Genomic DNA, 12728 nt, shown 5'->3' on the forward strand with positions numbered 1-12728 from the left:
AATGCAGGAGACCCGGGTTCGATCCCTGGGTTGGGAAGATCCCCTAGAGAAGGGAATGGCTACCCACTCTAGTGTTCTTGCCTGGAGAATCCCGTGGACAGAGGAGCCTTGCGGGCTACAGTCCATGGGGTCACGTAGAGTCAGACACGACTGAGCGTCTAACACTGTTTTCACTTTCTAATGTGTTGGCTCCCTCTCTTCACCATGGTGTCTTTCTCCTCCCCAGATGACCGGATGATTGGAATCCCCCCGCACATCCTGCACAGCTCCCCGTCCGACCGGCAGATCAACCAGCTGGCCCTGAGGCTGGGCCCTGAGTGGGAGCCTGTGGTGCTGTCTCTGGGGCTGTCCCAGACAGACATCTACCGCTGTAAGGCCAACCATCCCCACAGCGTGCAGTCCCAGGTGGTGGAGGCCTTCGTGCGCTGGAGGCAGCGCTTCGGGAAGGAGGCCACCTTCCAGAGCCTGCACAGGGGCCTCCAGGCAGTGGATGTGGACCCCTCAGTGCTCCAGCACATGTTGGAATGACTGGGCCCTCGTCCATGCTTGGGGCTAGTCACATGGGCTGAATCGTGACTCTCACCAGGGCAGGTAGATTCGAGGGTGGGGTTGTTTGTTTGTCGTGGTGATTTTTTAGATGAGAGGACATAGTGGAATTTGCACCTGACATTAGTTGAAAAGCAGGATTACTCAGGTTTGCCAGAATGAATTGACAATTGACTTTCTAATTGCTCAAATACTGCATTTTTTGAATTGTGCAGATTTTAATTGTGTGGTTGCCTTTTAATAGACTGGTGAGTCCTACTGGTTCCAAAAAAAAAAATACAGGTGTTCTGTATATAAATCATTCACTTTTATGTTGCCTGGGAGCTACACAGTGGACTTAACTATTAATGATGATAATAATAAAAACAAACTGCTGTATATAATATAGCCCTGTCGTGAGAAAGTATTGCATGGTTTTTTCCCCCTTTCATTCTTGTATTGCCTAGATTTAGGGTGTGAAATTACAGTAGTTGTGTCTTTGGAACAGAATTGATAGTAACAGTGGAATAGTTACTTGCTCTAGTCAGGATGAATAGCTCAGGCAGTGTGTCTGCATTAAAGTTAAGACACTAAAGCTCCCTGCAAAGACCAGTTCAAGTACCAGCACGCATACCTGAGCCCTTTATCTTTAAAAGATTTGCTTAAGAAAATCCCATGCCCTTTATTTAAAGAACTGGAGGTTGGGAGACAGTGTGGTCTTTCTGTTGAAGCCGTGATGATTGAAGCGTTGTGCTCCTAAGGACTATGACTTAGTCTTCTGACTTTTTAAAATAACACATGCTATTTGTCAAATGCTTTACTGTTTTCAAGGCCTTTCATACACAGGATCTCATTTGGACCTCACAAAAAGCCTGTGAAGTAGTTGAGTAAGAGTTGAGCTCCATCCCGTAGCAAGATGGAGTGATTTACTAGCAGCATCTCCTCGGACAAGTTACTTCACGTCTCTAAGCCTCAGTTTCCTCATTTGTAGAGTGAGGCAATGATTGTCCTCACCTCCAAGATATCTGTGACAAGTAAATGAATAACATCTGCCACGGGCTCATGCAGTGCCTGGCCCATCGTCAGCTCTTGGGAAATGGTAGCTATTAATTCTCTGCTGTGGCTAAACATGGATACAGTTCCCAGATCAAGTGGGACAGTGGCTAAAGCTGAGGGTTTTGTAGGAAGAAGTGCTGTTACCATGTTTCTGGTTAAGCTTTAAAAGGTGATCTGCTTTTATTAATGCTATTATGGGTCCAATGAAGAGAGTGTGAAATTCCCTGGTAGTCCAGTGGCCAAGGCTTGTGCTCCCAATGCAGGCACCCCAGGTTCGATCCGTGGTCAGGAAACTAGATTCCACATGCCGCAACTAAGAGTTTACATGCTGCAGGTAAAGATCGAGGATTCCTCATGCTGCAACTAAGACCCAGGATAGCCAAATAAATAAATAATTATTATTATTTTTAAAGAGTAACAGGTGAACATTCCCATCTGTGATCCATCCGTTGAAATAATTGGAGGATCTATTTCCCAATACCAACCTAACTCAGAATTTTTCAAAGGGAAAAATATTCTGAGGACAAGCATATGGAGTAGTGAGGTTGGACAGAAAGTAGGTCTTCAAAACGATGACAGTGGTGTGTTAATTACATTCTGGCAGATGTCTGGTAACCATATTCTCTTTCCTAAAAAAGATTGGTTATTTAACAGTTCAACAGGTTGGCAGTTTAGTTCACTGGTCTTATCACCTCTAATTTTCCATTCTGTAGTCCAGTCATTAATTCATGATCTCTTGAAATCCTTACACTTTTGGCCTCATCACGGCACTGAGTGACTGATTGTACTTCCACAGTATCTTCAATAACTGCTTGTCACTTTGAACTCTGGACTTGTGTTGCCGTTCGTCCTCCTGGATTTGCTAACGGAGAGTTGTTTCAGCTTTTGTTCTCACCACATTTATGGATGAGTGAGTATAGCTGGGCTGGACTGCATTCAATTAAATGACATTTTATTAGTGGATCTGATGACTAGGGGCTTCCCAGGTGGTGCTAGTGGTAAAGAACTCACTTGCCAGTGCAGGAAACAGGAGAGACATGGGTTCGATCCCTGGGTTAGGAAGATCCCCTGGAGGAGAACATGGTAACTCACTCTGGTATTCCTGCCTGGGAAATCCCATGAACAGAGGAGCCTGGCAAGATACAGTCCATAAGGTCACAAAGAGTCAGACACAACTGAAGCGACTGAGCGTGCACTGATGACTAGCTGGGGGCTTCCCATCATTTATCAGGCATCTGTCACACACAGACACCTGTGTGCTCTGTCAGCAGTGAAGGACAGTTTGTTATGAAGTTGTCCATGATGGGCTGCCAGGTTATTAGGGAGCTCTGGTTTGTCACCCTTAAGGAACAGAGTGTCTCTACCATCAAAAAGCAACTGCGACTCTTTAGGTCTGCTCATGTTCTTGCAAAAGATTTGTAGAATGGAAGAAATGAGTATCAACTTACTGCCTAATTTTTACCTCCTGCTGAGAAGAGGGGTCTACATCACGTCTGCCTACTACCCAAGAGAATCTGATAGGGAATGTACCTGCAAGGTACATCCGTGTGTTTTTGTACAGAAGATTCTATGATCCCAACGAATGCCTACCCCTCAATAAAATTTTGAGTGAGTACAATGATGTGGCAGAGGATTTGTAGCTGCTGCCAAAAAATAAAGATTAAAAGTCTTACTCCACTTTGGTTGGGGGTGTACATGTATGTGTGCACATATCCACATGGATACACATCTGACCTGTCTCTTGAGAAACCTGTATGCAGGTCAGGAAGCAACAGTTAGAACTGGACATGGAACAACAGACTGGTTCCAAATAGGAAAAGGAGTCCGTCAAGGCTGTATATTGTCACCCTGCTTATTTAACTTATATGCAGAGTACATCATGAGAAACGCTGGGCTGGAAGAAACACAAGCTGGAATCAAGATTGCCAGGAGAAATATCAATAACCTCAGATATGCGGATGACACCACCCTTATGGCAGAAAGTGAAGAAGAACTAAAGAGCCTCTTGATGAAGGTGAAAGAGGAGAGTGAAAAAGTTGGCTTAAAGCTCAATGTTCAGAAAACTAAGATCATGGCATCTGGTCCCATCACTTCATAGGAAACAGATGGGGAAACAGTGGAAACAGTGTCAGACTTTATTTTTTGGGGGGTCCAAAATCACTGCTGATGGTGATTGCAGCCATGAAATTAAAAGACGCTTACTCCTTGGAAGGAAGGTTATGGCCAACCTAGATAGCATATTTAAAAGCAGAGACATTACTTTGCCAACAAAGGTCCGTCTAGTCAAGGCTATGGTTTTTCCAGTGGTCATGTATGGATGTGAGAGTTGGACGGTGAAGAAAGCCGAGCGCCGAAGAATTGATGCTTTTGAACTGTGGTGTTGGAGAAGACTCTTGAGAGTCCCTTGGACTGCAAGGAGATCCAATCAATCCATCCTAAAAGAGATCAATCCTGGGTGTTCATTGGAAGGTCTGATGTTGAAGCTGAAACTCCAATACTTTGGGCACCTCATGTGAAGAGCTGACTCATTGGAAAAGACCCTAATGCTGGGTAGGATTGGGGCGGGAGGAGAAGGGGATGACAGAGGATGAGATGGTTTAATGGCATCACCGACTCGATGGACATGGGTTTGGGTAGACTCCGGGAGTTGGTGATGGACAGAGAGGCCTGGCATGCTGCAATTCATGGGGTCGCAAAGAGTCGGACACGACTGAGCGACTGAACTGAACTGATACACATGGATGAGTATGCCCCCTAACTTTTTAAAAACTTTAACTTCTATGAAATTTTCTCAGTATATAAATAGAACATCTTTTTTTGTAGCAGTGAAAAATTACCAGTAAGCAAAAAGAAAATAATAAGCTTCTATTCCCATCTTCCAAAAATAAGTCCTGTTACAGCCCAGTTTTGGTCTCTGTCCTCCAGTTCCTTTGCCATGCCTGCATATTGTTTCTGTAATAAAAACAGGATTGTATCATACATGCCGTTTCACAACTGGCTTCTTTTATTTGATATGTAACCATCTTTCTGGAGAAGGTGAGGGTGGGACGTTCTGGGAGAATAGCATTGAAACATGTATATTATCATATGTGAAACAGAACACCATTCCATGTTCGAGCCCATGAGACAAGGGCTCAGGGCCGGGGCAATGGGATGACCCAGAGGGATGGGATGGGGAGGGAGGTGGGTGGGGGGTCCAGGAAGGGGGACACATGTAAACCCGTGGCTGATTCATGTCAATGTATGGCAAAAGCTATTACAATATTGTAAAGTAATCAGCCCCCAACTAAAATAAATAAATTTATTAAAAAAAAAAAATCTGTCATTAGAGATTTTTATTTACCAGTGATTTTCAACATCCTTTGTGTTTGATGTGCACTTTCAAACCCTATGATTTTTAGCCGCATATTTGAAAAAATGAAAAGACACCAGCGACTAAGTATACAAATGTCTTTTTGTTGTCAAAACATCCACCATAATCCCACTGTTGGCTTGTTCCCCCTTTAGAACCCGTTCGTTACTTGAGTGGAGCTATTGACGGCCCCCATGAGACTGTGCACTCTCATGTCCTCAAAAAGCAAAGTTGAGCACATTCCTGTAAATGTCCTGGGCTTTATTCTGAGTTTTTAATCTCTTTCTTACAGCATGATACGCTCTCTACTGCACCATGTGATCCACTCAGGTCTGTGTTCTCTTCCTCCAAGAATATATGTTCCAGGGCACCGAGATATTGTACCTATTGATTCAGATTTGGTGTGACACCAGATTTGATCTGTGTGCAGCTGCTGGTCTACCCCATCGTTTTTAGTGGTGGCATACTTTCCAGTAGATGCATATGCCGTGACTTGCTGACCACTTTCCTATTACATGAGGTGGATCTGTAAGTAGTTTTTTCCTTTTTCACTATAAACAATAATGCAAGGAAAGTCCTTGTTAAATATTTACGTTCACCAGAGACAACTGAGGCAACAGGATGAGTCTGTCTTCATCCTTTTCTCTGGGACAGGGGTCCCCAGCCCCGGGGTCACAGACTGGTAGCCATCTGTGGCCTTTTAGAAACCCGGCTGCACTGTAGGAGGTAAGCAGCGGGCAAGTGAGTGAAGCTTCATCTGTATTTACAGCCACTCCCCATTGCTCGTACTACTGCCTGAGCTCCACCTCCTGGCAGATCAGCGGCAGTAATCGATTCTCATAGGAGCACAGACACTACTGTGAACTGCACATGCAAGGGATCTAGGTTGCGCTCTCCTTATGAGAACCTAATGGCTGATGATCTGATTCTGCATTATGGTGAGTTGTATTAATTATTTCACTATATGTCACAATGTAATAATAATAGAAATAAAGTGCACAATAAATGTAATGTGCTCAAATCATCCTGGAACCATCCCCTCCCCCAACCCCACCCCGGTCCATGGAAAAAATTTCTTCCACAAAACCAGTCCCTGGTGCCGAAATGGTTGGCGACCACTGCTCTGGGGAATTCCTCAGAAGCGGTAGTTCTGGAAAGAGACTCCCCTCATTCGGTTATTCAGCGGACACTTACTGAGAAGCTCCTGTAAGCCAGTTACCCTAAGTGGGGAGGCAGAAAGGTGACCGAGAAGCACACAGTCCCAGTCCTCCAACTACTAGTGTTCAGCCAACGAGACCGACGTGGATCTCCTGTCACAGCATAAGGTAGTGAGGTCTGGGCCTGAGTAGTAGGTCTGTGGGAACACAGAGGAAAAAAGGATTCACCCTGCCTTGTTTCAGAGGTGAGAGGCATGGAGAATACTCACAATACTCACATAAGACTCATTTGTTTGGCAAGTAACTCTGCCTCTCTGTGCCAATTTCCTTATTTGTAATGTATACAGTAACAGTCCTGTGCTTTACAAGGAGGCTCCCACAAGATAAAAGCTTAGAAGAGTACCTGGCACTGAAAAATGCTTTTGCTGAATCATCGAGTTGAATTATTTTTAGTTATCAGGGTTTTTCTAATATTCTCACCCCTACCGGGGCCCTGAGAAGTGTGGTCAGAATCCCCCTCTCCTGCTGTGATTTGCACGCGAAAACAGGAAGTACATGGTCCTTCAGTACTTTTACCAAGGAATGTGAACTGGTAGGCACACTTCAGAGTCTATTCTGAATTGGGATGGGATTCCAGTCTAACACTCGGCTCTCATTAAATGAATCCCTGCAGTCAGCAAGCTGGCAATTTATGTGCACTACCCAAGATACAGAGATAAATAAAACATAGTGCCTGCCCCGGAGGACCTCAGCCTGTTGAGGAGACCAACATAACAGCTAGCAATTATGATACTGTTTGGCCAGCTCAGAGGAGGGAGCAATTAAGTTGGCCACAGAGGAGGTGACGACACCTCAATTGAGCTTTTTGTAGGTTCTGCCCAAGTTCGTATGTTGGTCCCTTTAAGGGAAGTTAATGCATGTGAATATCAGAATTCCACTTAATTTATTTTATATCCAGTTTAAAAAATGGCACTTCTTGCTATGGGTCTGCGAAATGCTTCCAAGTTACTGTCTCAAGGCAAGTTAGAAACTAAAAGGGTCTTATTTTCTTAGAAAATAAGAGGATCTTATGGATAGACTAAGTGGCCAATATTATCCCATTTTGTACCTGAAGACAACAGTGATGTTGAGAAACATGTGGTTTATTTAACCACAATGGAATCAGATCAGGCTTCAGGTTTTAGGTATCAGGCATATTTGGGGGTTCTTTGTGCCATCTCTACCCCTTAGTTCCTCCTCTGAAAGCCCCACAGGTTAAAATTAGATGTTGCTGGCACACAAGGAATGTTTTTAATGTAATAACTGCCTGTTTACTTCTTAGAACTGTAAACAGCCTAGAACAGGGATGTCTATCTTGTTGGCATTTGGTGTTTTATAGGAAAACTAAAGTCTCACAAAGATACAGTTCAGTGAGCCAATTAAGCCTTGCCTGTTAAAATTATGCAGAATATATGGCAGTAACTATAAAAGCTATTATTAATTCAAAGCATAGACCATGAAATCCAGGTTTCAGTGCTTACAAAGAAAAAAAAAATGGACCAGACATCTTGGTACCACTCGTGTGTTTCCATTTCATTTTCACATTGTCTCTAGCCAGTGCTGTTTTGGGTGTCAAATTACAGTCTTGATGGAGAATATTTATGGCAAATATCCATTCTGCCCAGATGTTTGTGTCCCTTCCTCCTCCAGAATTCATATGCTGAAATATTAACCCCCAGAGGTGAGGCAATTCAGAGATGAGGCCTTTGGGAGGTAACGAGGTCATAGGGTAGAGTCCTCAAGGAGTGACCCCACTGACCTCCCTGGCCCCTTCCAGCATGTGAGGACACGGTGAGAAGGCTCCAGCCATGTACCAGGAAAGGGCCGTGCTGCTGCCTTGATCTTGAACTTCCCAGCCTCAAGAACCTTACCTTGAGCAGTAAGTTCTTGTTGTTTATAAGCTATCCAGTCTGTAGTATTTTGTAATATCAACTCTAACAGACAATATCAGGTGGGTTGGATTTAATCATATAACCTCCCTCTTGTCGGCTTCTAGGAAATGAATTGATTTAGTCAGACTTTGCTGATACCAAACTCCTTGGCATGACTTATTGGCTCATGGCTGATCCCAGGAGAAGACTGAGTGCCTACAAATGAAGTAAGTAAGCCTATTCATAAACTGGTGGTAAACTTGGTACTCCTGCACATGTCAGAGCCAGTGATGAGGGAAAGCTGTCTAGATAATATTTCTTCAAAGGACCAGAATATCTGTAATAGGTAATGGTTCTTATCCATTCAGGTGGCATGGATCCTTAAAGAATATGAGAAGACTGTGGAATCATTCTTTAGAAAAGTGCATATGCATGCATGCACACACACACACACGTGCACACGTGCATGCATGCGTGCGCGCACACACACACACACACACACACCATTTGGTGTATAATTTTTAGAGGATTCCCAGTATACCTGAATCTGATTTACTCATCCCAAGAACCCGAGTCTGTAGGTTATAAATGGGCCCCTAGCACCAGACTTGATTAGCATCTGAGCCCAACTGATCATTTTTTTGTCTTTGTAGGGTATTTGGAGCGCTTGTGTCCAACAGAATGGAACTAAGCATTTCTCTGGGGTTGCTCTAGAATGTAAACTCTGGTGCGTGCGTGCTCAGTTGCTTCAGTTGTGTCCAACTCTTTGTGACCCCATGGACTGTAACATGCCAGGCTCCTCTGTCCCTGGGATTCTCCAGGCAGGAATGCTGGAGTGGGTTGCCATGCCCTCCTCCAGGGGACCTTCTCCACCCAGGGATTGAACCTGCATCTCTGCATTGTGGGCAGATTCTTTACCACTAAGCCACCAGGGAAGCCCTGTAAACTCTGGTAGGAAGGACGAACAAAGGTATTGGAATAAAGTTGAAGCCATTTATCTAAACCGTAATCTTTATACAGCTGACCACAGATCTTCTGCGCAATGGGAATACCTCTTTATAATACCTTATACGGATACCTCTTGTATCCGTACCTTGGAAAGGTAAGAGCCTGCAGACATGAAATGTATGACTGTTTCTAGCTTCTAGCAGCATCCTGCAACCATCTCATTTCTTTAGAACCAGGAATCCTAGACAGGGAAAGACTGAGAATTTTGTGCCCAGCAGAGAGGAGGTAGTTAATTTCAGGAAGAAATTATATAGAGCCACATCTACTTTATATACTAGGAAATTATTTCCAACAATATCTTTTTGTCCAGCCATCTGCTTGAAACAAGTTTCTGTCAGCCTCTGGAAGTAGTAATTATTCCCTTCTCTGAAACTGAGCCCCATGCTGGCTTTCTGCTAAGGGAGTAGACCATTTGGTCATCTATGGTCTATTGTCAAGAATTATTGTGACACTTACTATTGTTAGCTGCTGATTTTCCAGTAGATACCATCTTTGAGGCTAAAAATAAATCCTCCCACCACAAGTCCCCTCTTTATGAAGTGTGAAAGACAATATGCACCAGTCAATTATGGATATAATTTTGCAATAGGGAGAACACTTATTAATGAGGAATGTCTCAGAGAAAAGAGGCTTGAGTTTTTATGGAGGCCAAGAGGACTCCTGAGACAGGGTGGAGGTGGGTCTTATCTTGGAATGTGGGAAGGCTGGGTTGTCCTTTGTGATGGTTGACTGTTTCTTGGAACACAAAGAGGGGTATTTCTTAACCATCACTACTTTCAGAGAGCACAGGGCTAAGATAAACTCCATCATTGTCAAAAGTCATCTCTTCTTTGACTTTTAAGAACCTAAAGCAAATTTGAAAGAAACAAAAATGTTTTTGTAAGGTTTAGGTATGAGATAAAATCTGAATTCTGACATCTCAATTGCCTGTTCTAGAAAAGACTTAAGCTACTCCTCCTTTAACTTGAGTAAAGAATACCAAATAACCTACATGACCAAAGCTTAACAGAAGAAAAGGAATTGAAGCTACCATGGCTTTCTTAGGGACCTGGGGAACCCATGGAATAATTTTCAGCTTGGGCCAATGATGGAAACTCTTTCAGAAGTTCATTCAACATGTGTATTTTTGAGCACCTGTAATGTGCTAGGCATGGATATAGATACTAGGGATACAATAGTCAATGAATGCAACATTCCAAAATTTCTCCCCTTGTAGAGATCCCTGCTATGGAAAAAAAACAAGTAGCAGAGGGACTGGGAGAGCCAGGGGATGGAGCATAAGGTGACATGAGTAAAAACCTGGAGGAGATGAGGACAATAGCCATGCTGAGGTCCAAGAGAACATTTTGGATGAGGCAAAGAGTAAAATGTGAAGGCTTTAGATGGTCAGAGTGGCCTAGAGTACAGGGGGCAAGAGGGCACGTAGTAGGGGCTGAGGTCAGACAGCCTTGGGAAGCAAAGAGGGTGGGGTCTGATGGGCCACTGTGATGACTCGGGTAGGAGGGGCAGCTGCTGGCTGCTTTACAGCAGAATCAATTGCTCTCACTCATCACTCTTGCTGATGTCTTGAGAGGGCTGGAGCAGGGAAATGGTGAGGAAGCGCTTACACTAAGCATGAGAAGTTGGGGTCTCAGATCAAGACAGTCATGGCGAAGTGCCCTGGGCGCGTGGTACCCTGCTCAGATCCCCTTCAGAAATGAAGTATTTCTTCCTCCAGCAGCTGGGAGGTCTCCAGCTAATGGCCTTCGCCTGTCATTCCTCTTGAAGAGTTGCCTCCTCTGAGGAGAGCTGCTTTATCCAGTGGCCTCTTGCCTTCCTGGGGCAGCCTGTGTCCAGTGACGTGTGGGTAGAGGGTCTGAAGACCTGGCTCCTCACCTTGGTTCAGCACGGCTCCCAAGGGCTGTCCCAGCTCAGAGCTCCGTGTGGAGTCAGCTCAGGCCTTCCCTGTGACAGTTCCCCAGCCCTGCTCCTCCCTGTTCCCAAGCCGTTTCCTTCCTTTTCGTAGATATTCCCAGGAGCACTCCCCTGATCACCTTGCTTCCACTTGACTCCATCCCAGGGTTAGCTTCCAGGAGAACACCACCTGTGACGTGGAGGTGGTGAGTGGGGTCAGGCTCTGAATATATTTTGAAAATAAAACCAAATGGACATTCTGATAGATTGGGTGTGATGTTAAAATGAAAGAAAATTAATGATGAAACATCAAGATTGTGACCTTAACAAAAGGAGAGATGGAATCACTGTGAACCCATATGTGAAAGACCATGGAAAAGTAAGGGGTTTTTTGGGGTTTTTTGGAAGAGGGGCAAGGGAGAATTTAGGGAATAGATTAGAAATAAAAATAAACTCTTAATATTCATGCAGGTAAAAAGAAGACTTCCATTTCCAGGAGTATATTCTTAACTTTGAATATGCCCAACATTATACATTTTTAGGCAGAATCTGTTGTAGCAGACATTTCATTTAATTTGAGGAATATAAGAGTAATTAAACATAGACAGAACACATATGTTCAGTCATTACCCAGTGATTGCTAATTCACAAAGACACAAGCTGTGTAAGAGGTTTTATAAGGGAACAAAGCCAGCCATTGGCACATCCACCAGGATACACATCAAGAAGTATTTTTTTCTACAAGACCCATGGTATCCATAGTACATTAAGGGGCTCTCATGAGCTTTGCCTACAAACTGCATATATCACAGCCCAGACGATAATCCCAAGGCAACATAGAAGGGATCACACTGACGTGACACCACCTTTTGTAGATACAGTTCTGAGAAAGTTCACTGTGGGGAACAGTAGTAAGGACATGAATCTTGAACTGGTGCTTTGCCTAAAGTGTGGAGTCAGTGAGGAGGCTGAGAAAGGCATTTCTCGAGGACGGAGGAATGTGAGAGAAGGCCCAGAAGTGAGGATGACTAAGGTGGGAACAGCAATGATGAGTCTGCCTCCCAGGAAAGTAACATTGATCAGGTAAAGTGGGACAAGTCTGTTGACTTTTAAACCCAGCAAGGAGTTTGGATTTCACGTTTTAAATAACCAAGGGAACAGAAGAAATATTCTCAAAACCTGTAAGTTGCCAATGTGCCTTGTGAATCTCCAAAACAGAAATATGCAGTATTTCCCAAGCTTATTTGACAAGCTTCCCATGACCACCTATGAGCAACTTTGGAAAGATTTGTTCTACAGACACATTGAGGCAGAGGACATTCTACCTTGGAGTGCACTGGGAACACTAGGGGCTCAAAGGTACCAAAAATAACCAAGATTTTTAAAGGGCATGAATGGTATCTTGGGTGGTGTACAAACAGCATCGATTTATTCTCATCCTCACAATTCATCCTCACTTGGAAAGAGATTCGTGGCTTTCTGAGACCTTCTCTTCTTTAATGATTGATAAGTCTGTCCCATGTTTCATAATATGATTCTTGTGTTCTTACAGAATACTCTCTTGGTTTGGTATGTAAGAATACCTTCTTGCATTTAAGTTCAAGCAATAGGTTGTACTGCCTGTTCACCAGCAGGCAGCAGGCACTCTCTCTGGTCATTGTCATGTGCCAGGTTGTACCTGTAAGACAAGCAGGAAGAAACTGGTCTTGCTCGTAACAGCAGCCCCAAACCAGGAAGTCTCTGTCTGCAGCCCCAGGCCTTTTCTGTCTGTCTGCATTCTCACCAGAACTTCTTATGTCTTGGCTGTCTTTTCATTTGGGTTCTCAT

At 44.0% G+C, this 12728-nt stretch overlaps 1 protein-coding gene across 6 annotated transcripts in view; it reads left to right on the forward strand.

The window, feature by feature from the left end:
- The window catches only part of CRADD (CARD and death domain containing adaptor protein), a 355216-nt gene that overhangs the window by 187833 nt on the left and 154655 nt on the right, over positions 1-12728 (forward strand). For 3 of the 6 annotated variants that reach the window (XM_081592157.1, XM_081592161.1, XM_081592159.1), the window contains one exon: positions 227-4560. In XM_081592157.1, coding sequence (XP_081448283.1) covers positions 227-528 — 302 coding nt within the window. In that variant the 3' untranslated portion in view covers positions 529-4560. Of the gene's footprint in view, positions 1-226; positions 4561-5225; positions 5462-5702; positions 5872-7906; positions 8009-8125; positions 8228-12728 lie in introns of those variants that run through there. The other 3 variants (XR_014082561.1, XR_014082562.1, XM_081592160.1) reach the window with 3 other exon arrangements.

This window comes from Giraffa tippelskirchi, chromosome 4 (genome assembly GCF_054371585.1).
Source record: "Giraffa tippelskirchi isolate mGirTip1 chromosome 4, T2T-mGirTip1v1.2.pri, whole genome shotgun sequence".
Taxonomy (NCBI): domain Eukaryota; kingdom Metazoa; phylum Chordata; class Mammalia; order Artiodactyla; family Giraffidae; genus Giraffa; species Giraffa tippelskirchi.